This window comes from Pelmatolapia mariae, linkage group LG20 (assembly GCF_036321145.2).
Source record: "Pelmatolapia mariae isolate MD_Pm_ZW linkage group LG20, Pm_UMD_F_2, whole genome shotgun sequence".
NCBI lineage: Eukaryota > Metazoa > Chordata > Actinopteri > Cichliformes > Cichlidae > Pelmatolapia > Pelmatolapia mariae.
In genome coordinates this window covers 5,952,294-5,962,523 of record NC_086244.1, presented here as the reverse complement: position 1 = coordinate 5,962,523, position 10,230 = coordinate 5,952,294, and the positions used below count along the sequence as shown (strand labels likewise).

At 38.5% G+C, this 10,230-nt stretch overlaps 1 protein-coding gene across 3 annotated transcripts; it reads left to right on the top strand.

The window, feature by feature from the left end:
• Positions 1-435: 435 nt before the first annotated feature.
• Positions 436-5,294, top strand: LOC134619075 (uncharacterized). Of its 3 annotated transcripts, none has more exons than XM_063464807.1 (6): positions 436-496; positions 1,025-1,372; positions 1,658-1,750; positions 2,327-2,428; positions 3,264-3,298; positions 4,584-5,294. In XM_063464807.1, exons 1-6 carry the CDS (start codon positions 463-465, stop codon positions 4,755-4,757), a joined length of 786 nt encoding a protein of 261 aa, XP_063320877.1. In that variant the 5' UTR covers positions 436-462; the 3' UTR covers positions 4,758-5,294. The 3 variants fall into 3 exon arrangements, with proteins under 3 accessions (XP_063320877.1, XP_063320879.1, XP_063320878.1); XM_063464808.1 differs by having other exon boundaries at positions 437-496; positions 1,028-1,372; XM_063464809.1 differs by lacking the exon at positions 1,658-1,750.
• Positions 5,295-10,230: the final 4,936 nt, after the last annotated feature.

The window sequence follows — 10,230 nt, the reverse complement described above, 5'->3', positions numbered from 1 at the left end:
TACTCTTTATGTAGTTAGATAGGAGTCATGTTTCTTTTTAGCTGAAAAACCTTACACCCAGGTAACCTGCAGTGTTGAAAACGTGTTTTCCAATGATGTTTGCTACCCTACAATCCCCTGTAGTAAATTCAGCGACATCCTGTTGCTCCCACTGAAATGTATACAGCCTATTTAAAAATCTAAAACTTAAAATTGTCCGTAGCCTGCCGTTGTTACCACTGTCCTGTTTGAAATGGATACTAACTAGCTAACTGACTGAATGCCCATTAACCTTATAACTCCTGTTGTGTGTGTGTGTGTGTGTGTGTGTGTGTGTGTGTGTGTGTGTGTGTGTGTGTGTGTGTGTGTGTGTGTGTGTGTGTGTGTGGTTTGAAGGCGTGACCTCATCATTAAGAGAAGTAAGAAGTTCCTGGTTTGCAGTAAAGAAGAAGAGAAGCAGCATTAAACCATCAGAGCTCTGAGATGAAACACACTTTGGTCTGCTTCATCTTCCTCAGTGAGTAAATTCTCTTCTTATTTCTGTCACTTTCTCTCTTCTAAGTCTTATTTGTCTCCATTTTATTGTAATCAGCTGGTTTTACAACTTGCTTCACTTCTTTGTTCTCTCTCATACAAATTATTTCTTTCTGTGGTTAAACTGAGTGTTTGGAAAAGAGTCACTCAAACATGCAGCTCATAGAAAGGACACTTTTTAATAGTTATAAAAAGATTTTAAATGTCGAAGTCAAAGTTTTAAGTGTCGAATTTAAATGTTTACACAAACTTCTGCTTTTGCATGACTGCATTGTGCAAATCATTTTGATTTCGCTTTTAACCCCAGAAATGACTTTTTGAATTTCTATTGTAAATTTAGTCTGCAATCAAATATTTTTTTCTCTATCCCTCTGAACATCTTAGTAGAGCTCCTGAAACAACACTGAATTATTCTTTATTTTATATACTGAAGAAGAACAACACAGTGACAACCATCTGTCTTAGTTTAACATATAAGAAGATGGTAACTAATGATTGTTCATCCTTTCAGCAGCACTTCAGGATGGAAACACTGGTTTGGTCAAAGCACAAACTCTCACCCACAGAGCAGAGGAAGGAGGAAACATCACAGTTGCATGCAACTTTTATTTCCCTGGAAGCAGGAAACTCTTCTGTAAGGAAAAATGTGAAAATGGAAACATTCTTGTGGAAACATCTGATGATCCAGCTCAGAACGGCAGATACAGCATTAAATATGAAAAAACAGACACTCTGTCATATATTATGTATGTGAGCATCACACAGCTGAATCAGTCTGACTCAGGACGGTACAGGTGCTCTTTGGACAGAATTTTGAGTCCAGATGGAAACCATGATTTTGAGCTGATTGTCACAGAAGGTGAGTTTCTGCTAACAGTCGTGTTTGTCTTTGAAGGTGTGACAGAAGTTTCACGTCTCAAAGGCAGCTACTTTTCTTTCAAATCACCTACAGATGTTATATTTATCTGAAACATCAAGTTTCATCAGTTCTGCTGTCAAACAGCCCATAACCACGTCAGTCACATGCAGATATATAAACTGCTTCAAGTGGTCTTATTATGACTCTGATGGTTTCATTGTTCAACCACTTCAACACCAAACGGGACTCTGAGACCTTTTTCAGCTTCAGTGTTTCTCTCATCAGCCTCCACACCACCAACAACACAGAGTTTAAGCTCAACTTCAGGAAGCTCCACACATTCATCAGACTCCACTGAAACCAAACATGCAAGATCAGGTAAAATATACTGGGTGGCTGTCACTCAGAAGGTAGAGCAATGTCATCTACTAATTGGAAGGTCAGTCGTTTGATCTCAAATTCCAGTGTGTTTATCAGAGTGTCACTGTTGGATAGAAAGCACAAAAGTGTTTGTCTAAGAGGATGAATGAGGCAGGTCATATGAGTGCTCGAGTAGAAAAGGGCTTTGGGTTCATTAATGTTTTTTAATCAGAGAACTACAAAAGAATGACACATTAAGAGCTGTGGAAGAAGCACTCAGATCTTTAAGTGACGTAAATGAGAAGCAGGTGCTCAATGCAGAAAACTTGGTGAAAAAGTAAAGTCTCTATGCTTTTTAATAACTACTTCATTAAAAAATTTAATGCAGAAGGAAACTGAAGTCAGTAGTTTTTAAATAAAAATTGTTCCGTCATCCTTGATAAACAGTTTGTCAGGTAATGTTTGAGGAACTGTTTTCAATCTAAAAATACATGTTACTCTGTATGTGCACAACTTTACTGCTAAATGAACAGACCTGGAGGCCACATGTTTACACTGTGAGTAAAATAAATCTTCTCTGTTAAACTCCTGCAGATGTGCTGATTTATGTGGGTCTGATTCTGGTCGTTATGATCGTCGTCTTATCAGCAGCTCTGCTGATTTTCTACATGAAGAGGAGGACCACTAAACCCAGAGGTGAGGCTACAGGAAACAAACACAGTGTTTTCATCACATTTCATCATAGTAAAAATTACTTGCTCACTTTTTCATGCATGGATTAAATATTCTGTCAATCAACGGAAATGTCAACACGCAGCATGTACGGTATAATATGCTCCTTTGTTCAGTGTATTGTCATCATAAACACCTTTAAAGCAGATTATTGATGTAAGTGTAATTGTCATTAAGATTTATACAGGAAGACCAAATAGAAAAGATTTTTTCTCTTGCACAGTTTTCCACCTTTTGTTGTATAAAATCAGTGTAACTCTGATCCAGTCACCACGATGAGAGTGTGTCTACGTCATGTTAACACCAGATAATCTCAGACTGACAGAGCTGCTGTGAAAACAGACGGTTGGACTGAAAGGTGTTAGTGATCTGATGGTGACGATCACCAAGACAGAGTCTCACTTGGATATGTTCAAAAATAATCCTTCAAAATTACAGTTTTATCAAATAACCATAAAACACACAGGAAAACATGGCACCATGGTTGATCTGTCTCAGCTCAGAATGTCCCAGTTTGCATGAATTAAGTCAGGTGTGACGTTTCTGTCGCGCTGTTTCCACCTTTGAAGTTCAGTCTGTTTGTAAAAAGAGCACTGAATGTTCATTCATGAGTCACAACAGAAACTGATTGTAGCAGATTTGATTGATATGGTTTTGATTCTTTATCAGTCATTATCCTTATCTAACTGTAGCTCATATGTAGTTTTTCATATTGTTCCTGAGTTTAGTTCCTCAGGTTCTTCTTCCTGTAATGTGTCTTAAAGACAGCTGTTTATTTTCTGACCTGCATGTTTTTCAGGACCTCCTGTGGAAACAGAGTATGCTGACATGCAGGTGAGTTTTCGGAACTGTGACACACATCAGCTTCATTATTGTTTGCTTTGTATCTGTCAGCTGGTTTGTTCTCCTGCTGAAGACCATCGGGTTCTATGAAGATATTGGAAAGTGTGACATACTGTGCAGGTCACTTTCTATAGAAGTGTCTTCAGTTTATGCCACCACCAAAGACCCCCAGTCAGATGGAGTTGAAAATATAGACCTCACACCTTCTGCTGCAGGGGCAGTCTGCTTGTCTCCACCCCCAGGGAAAAGGGGTAACATCTCCTGGGTCTAGGGGCGGATTGCCCCTCTGGGGGTGAGGGTACCTGGACCTGGTGTGTAGAGTATGCTTGGGGAGTGTGAGTGTGTGTACGGTGTCCATTTCTGTTTGTCTCCACGTTGGGCGAGCGCTGAGTATTTGTATATGTGAGCATGAGGATGGGAATGCATGCTTGTGTCTGTGTGTGTCAGGTTGGGTATTAAACTCAATCTCTCTGGGAAGATCTGTGTATCTGTGATCTTGTGTTTATTGTGTTGCTCTCTTTTTGCTTGTTTTCTTTTTTTTCTCTTTCATCAGGTGAGCGAGCGGATTTTTTAGTGTCTTCTAGTGTCTTCTCTCACTGTCCCTGCTTTTCTTTCTTTCTTTCTCCCTTTCCTATCCCCCAGTCATGTCTGTCCTGTCTGTAATAACTTGAAATAAAATAAATAAATAATAACAACAAAGATCAATCAAGTGGACTATAATGATCCACTGGGTAAAATAAATTCATTGGACATCTTTCTTGGCCTCCAGACAATAATTCTGATTACTTTAGCAATCAGAATTATTGTCTGAATTATTAAAGTATGAAATGGGAAAGGCAGAACATATACATGTATGTATACATACACACACACACACATATATATATATATATATATATATATATATATATATATATATATATATACATACATACATATATATATGTGTATATATATATATATATATATATATATATATATATATATATATACATACATACATATATATATGTATATATATATATATATATATATATATATGTATATATACATATATATATACATATATATATATAAACACCTTTCTGGTGGAAAACAAGTCTATCAAAAGTTGTTTTTGTTACAAAAGTATTTTGAAAGATGACTTCAGAGGCTTTATGATAATTAATGTTTCTTTTTGTTTGTTTGTTTTTTGTTGTCATCTATTTAACATTTTTTTTAATTATAAAATATTTTTGGAGTCTAATGTTTGATCTCACCTCGTTATCTCTTTAAGGCAGATAACCTCTGCTACGCTGAAGTGGAGTTTTCCCACATTCCTGTCACCAGCAGCGCCCCCTGTGGTGAAGCAACTGATGTTGTCTACTCAGTGCCTCAGGTGGACCTGAGTACTGCCATCCACACCAAAGATGCTTCACCTCCTCTGTACGCTACTGTTACCTCACTATGAATTACATCAGCAGTGTTTTTTTTAAACCTGTCCAGCAGAATAATGGTCGGAATGCTTTGTTGTGCCAAAAATATTTGCTTTTCCAAGAGGAGCACCGTAGACTCTCTGTAGGCTCCTCTTTTTATGTTTTTGTTTTATTTATTTATTTTATTTTATTATTCATATTTTTCTCTGTATGGATATTAAGCTGGAACGGACAGGGGGTGAGGGATGTATTGGCAAAAGACAGGAGAAGAAATCAAAGGAATAGAAGAAGCAAAAGGAAAGAAAAACGAGAGAAAACAATGAGGGTGGGGGGAAGATCGAGGATGAGGTATGCAGTTATATAGCCTAAGGTTAAAGTTGTTTTTATTACAGCTGATTATAATTTAGTTCAACAGATACATAATTTAAAAATGTTGCTTTTATGATTCTGCATAAATTTATTGAAACGACTGCAGAAAACAAACTGCTTGGAAACAAGATATCTTTTAAGGAAGACGAAAAGTGAAGAGATGCAGTAATCCACATGTTTTTAATGAAAATAAACATGAACATTGGCACTTTTGACAGTGTATGGTTTTATTTTCTTTTTATAAAATAATTTATAAATATTAGAATACACACATTTCCTTCACTTCTGCAGTGGAAATATTTAGACTCATCTTCTTCATAAAAACGATATTGAAAAAGAAAGCAACTGGACTTCTTAAACTTTTTGAAGATGTTTCATCTTCAGCTCTAAAATCCAAGAGGTGGAGAATCCCAAGTGTTTGAATCCTAGTGGTCACTGGCCCACTATTGATCATGTGCCTCATCACATGAACCAAGGTGTGAAAAACAATTTATTGCCCCACACCATCATGTGACCTACTGAGGTCACCCGATGCAAGGTGTTAGTTAGGGTTGAAGGACCTGGGAAGGGATAGGTGAGGTCATAAATCACCTCCTCTGTTCAATGATGGTCATTCACAGTGGACATAGACGGCCTCTTTAGAAACACCTGTCTTCTCGGTCCTAAATGGGAACACTGGCACTCTTTAAAATATGTCTTTCGTCTTTAAAGAATAAGGTGCAGATGTACATCTGAGTCTTGTCCTGTTGAAGTGGCTCTTCTATGTTTGTCATGCTTTTATGGAGTGGATGCTCCATGGACTCACTGCACACCATACACAATGTTGCTAAGGTGTTGTATTTATTGCCTGTTTTTTTTTCTAGCTCTCCAAGTTTGTAATTTGTTCCTGTTATTTATCGATTAGCTTGTGTTTGAAATTTTTTCCCTTGGGGTGAGCTAGTGTTTGTCTTAGGGTCTGTCCTGGTCTGAAGTGCACTGGCATGCCATGCTTAGAGAAAAATTGACCTGAGTTTAGCTGAAAACCTGCTACATAAGGGAGCTCTTGGCGGTGGTGGATGCATCTCTCACCCTCTCCCTCCCTTATCTTTCCTGCTTGGCTTCTATGTCCTTGTCTAGTCTTGTCTAACTCTAACCCTCAGAGAGACTCTCAGTCTTGCTCTCTAAAACCTGATTTGATCAACTGGTCCCTTAACAAAATTGACACCCTACTCTCGACCAGAAGCCTAGGCTCAGGAGAGCCTGATTGTCCTGCAGAGACGTTTGCTGCTGGATACTCAATGGTCGGTTGTGTCAGGTGCCTGGCGACACTCTCGATGGAGGATACTGAATGACATCTACCTTTTTCGGAACCATGATAACAGAGTTCTGGCTGATCGGAGCTGGCTCAGACCAGGCTTATCGAAGAACAAAGAAAGCGGTTACAGGTGTTCAAAACCCCACAAGGCTGGCTGACATGGTTGACGAAGGGCTAGCCGTGAGTATTCAGACTGTGTTTATTGAATGCAATATGGCTTTGCAACGGGAAATTAATAGACCTGGTGACCAGTGGTCGACATTAAGAACAACTGCAACTTCTTTAATGCTACCTGTTCCGACCTGTCTTCCCAATGTGATGTTTGTGTAATGTATGAATGGTTGGAAGGGGTCCAACCATTGCAGACAGCTGCAAGTGACAAATAAAGGATTCATTATCAAAATACTGTTATTCCGGCAACATGTTGTTAATCATTTTTACCTTTTTACTTCTTATGTATTCAATCATTAAATGTACAAAATAGCAACAAAAAAATATTTCTGCACATCTAAATTATGTGATGTTCTGACTACAACGCTGCCAAGCAGCTGCATGGCTCATCAAACAAATTAAGTTAATGGGGACTTAAATTGGAAACAGTATGTGTCAATGTGTCAGTGCAAGATTTAAATAAAAGTGACAGGTGGAAGCAGAAAAAAAACCTCTTACACTCATACAGAAAGTTTTACAACATCAGTTCCTTAATTTTTACTGTGAAATAAAAACTGTACTCCAGAGTAGCCATAGTAACTACACATCCGGTAGTCTTACAAGGTATTGTAAGCGGGTAGAAGCATTCAAGGTCAACTTCCTCATACAAACAATATTTACTGTTGTTGCAAATGAATTTAATGCAACATATTCTTAACAGGCTTTTCCTCTTTTATTTCAACTTTAGAGGCTTAGATGTCATTTGTACGAAAATAGCAACATAAAAAATGTTTCCAAAGATTAACATGACGTACTCATCTCTGTTGTTGAAAATAAAAATAAGTCAACATAAAAAGAACATACAGTATGAAAGCAGTAACTATAAACAACGACGACCGCTATACAGACAGCATTACAATGCTCAAAGAAAAATATAATAACAGTAAATACTCCAAGCAAACTAAATAAAGCATGTGCATGTGCAATTAAAATAAAAGTGACAGGTTTTTAAAAATAAATGTCAGGGTATTGAAGGTAAACAGACAGAGGGAGAGGATGGTGATCACCTGACAAAATAAAAACAATGTGGGCTTTATAGATATATGGGAAACTTTCTGGGGAAAACCTGGCCTTGTTAGGAGAGATGGCATCCATCCCACTTTGGATGGACCTGCTCTAATTTCTAGCCAATCTAGCCAAATGTAATAAAGACCCCAAAATGTGACTCATCAGAGGTGTGAGGAGGAAGCAGAGTTGCAGTCTCTGCAGCTTCTCTCCTCCGTTATCAACTCCAAAAAATGTGAACGTGTGAAAATGAAAGCCTTAACATGGCACTTAATCTATTATTAGACTCAACTGGCTTCTCTCAAAATGTAAAGAGCCCACTATACAAAAAAACATTGACATTGACAAAACTGGCTATGGATACTGACTATGGAATGGAGCAATCGTCAGCCCAAACCCAAGAAAGAGCAGGAAGAGGAGGAACCATCAAGACCCCCAGGCAAGACCCCAGGTGCAGGCTGTGTAAAGATGCCCTGGAAGTCCCAAGGTTAAAATGGGAGATGTCCCCTAGGGTTGTCCAGAATGACCAACCTAAGTTCCAGTGGGACTTCCAGATACAGATGGACAAAATGGTGATGGCCAACCAACCGGACATAGTGGTGGTAGACAAGCAGAAGAAGACGGCTGTAATGATAGATGCAGCAATACCTAATGACAAGAAGAAGGAACATGAGAAGCTGGAGTACCAAGGGGTCAGAGAAGAGCTGTGGAAAATGTGGAGAGTGAAGGTAACAGTGGTCCCAGTGGTAATCGGAGCACTAGGTGCAGTGACTCCCAAGCTAGGAGTGGCCCCAGCAGATCCCAGGAACAACATCCGAGATCTCTGTCCAGAAGAGTGCAGTCCTAGGAATAGCTAAGATACTACGTAGGACCCTCAAGCTCCCAGGCCTCTGGTCGAGGACCAGAACTTGAAGGATAGACCGCCCACTGGGGTGAGAGGGGAATTTCTTTTTTTTTAACATATGTTTATATAATGTCAGCCTCACAAACACCCTGAGCAAGAGGAACATGAGCTGACCGACAAGGCAAATTTTACCACTGTGAAACACTATGTATTTTTGCATTACTTACATCAATGGCATGTTTGATATCCTGAGGTCGCAGCTGGTCTTATCAGATAACATGATGCATGGAGCTAAAACCAATTTCATGTAAACAACAAAACAATTAATATAAGTAGCAGGAGTCCACAGAGTGAAGCCAGAGTGACATTCGTACTTTGGTCATCATAACTTTCTCTTAGAGCCCCTCTTTAGATGCAAAAAATACTGTGATGCATCAGTCTGTGTGTGAAAGGATCCGAAGTGAATTGCTCCACATAGGTTTGCTGTTTATTGTAATAATATACATAATATTACAGTATAATAATACTGTATTAAAGCTGAAAGTATTTCACATGATTAATGTTGTATTGGAGTGACTTTGAAGATTTTGAATTTGACAATCTGTAGTTTTGATGGTTTAATGATGACCAACATAAAGTGATGAAATGTGTTCAACCACAGTGAGGAAATATTGTAATAAAACATTTTAATAATGAGTAAATGAGGCTTGATTTCGACCACATTGTGGGCTTCATTAAAAGTAAACATGATTTTTTAAAATGCTTCCAGGACAGATGCCCCTATACTTACCTCTAAGCGCATTAAAACTTTAGTGTATGATAATTACTGATATGCAGAAACATGTCTGACTGATGTGGTTGTATCTCGGGAATTTTACTGAATCATTTGATCTTCTAGCTGCTCCCTTTAGGAGTCACCAGAGGAAATCTGCCATCTTCTCACCTTATCGCTAGTGTCCTCTTCTGTCAAACCAAAACTCTGTATGTCCCTGTTCACTACATCCATGAAACTTTTCTGTGGTCTTCTCCTTTTCCTCCTGCCTTATGGCTCTTTTGTAAGTATATCCACAAGTACCATTACTTCTTTCTTTCTAGTCCTCTGCTTTTCACCAGTTTTCCTCCATCTATCTTCCTCTGTCTTGCTCTCTGTTTTCATCGCACTTAAAATCCTTTAATGGTGCACAGCCCTCAAAAATCTGTTTTAGTACGACTTTGGTAAGCTACAAAGCCGCACTGCTTGATGGATTGGCGGAGCATTACAGCTTCCGTAGTCAGGAGCCTCGCGGAGCAATCTGGGTCCAAAACTCCATCAGTTTCAGGTCACAAATTCAAACGAACACTGCGGCATAATTGAGAGTTAAAAACTGTCTAAATTCTTTCATCTTTAATAAAATGATCAGCATTGCTGCTTTACCAGGTGTAACAATTAAGTTTTACATCCAGGCATCCATGAAAACAGAATTTATTAAATTTCATGGAGTTGGAAGTTAGCAGGAAGTTAGGTCGCTAGTTTCCTCCTAAACATGATATAGCATGTTCTGACTGAGAGATTTCTGAAAAAATTAAAACGTACAGCTCTGCTATCACTTCCAACATAAATGAAGACAGAAAACTAAACAGCAGTGACGTTTGTAGGGTTACTGAAGTTAGGGTTTGCTGGTATATAATGATGTGCTACATGATCGCTAGCGACACAGCTATGTTAACATAACATAAACACAGTGAAGCTGGAGGATGAACACTAACTTTTTTCCACTCTAAAAAAGTTAACGTGAGGGTTCCTGAT

Bases quoted from the DNA above. Each gene is read 5' to 3' on its own strand.
- LOC134619075 (XM_063464807.1), top strand. From the start codon at position 463: ATGAAACACACTTTGGTCTGCTTCATCTTCCTCA. The intron at 497-1,024 runs GTGAGTAAATTC...TCATCCTTTCAG, and splicing joins GGTCTGCTTCATCTTCCTCA to CAGCACTTCAGGATGGAAAC. The intron at 2,429-3,263 runs GTGAGGCTACAG...CATGTTTTTCAG, and splicing joins GAGGACCACTAAACCCAGAG to GACCTCCTGTGGAAACAGAG.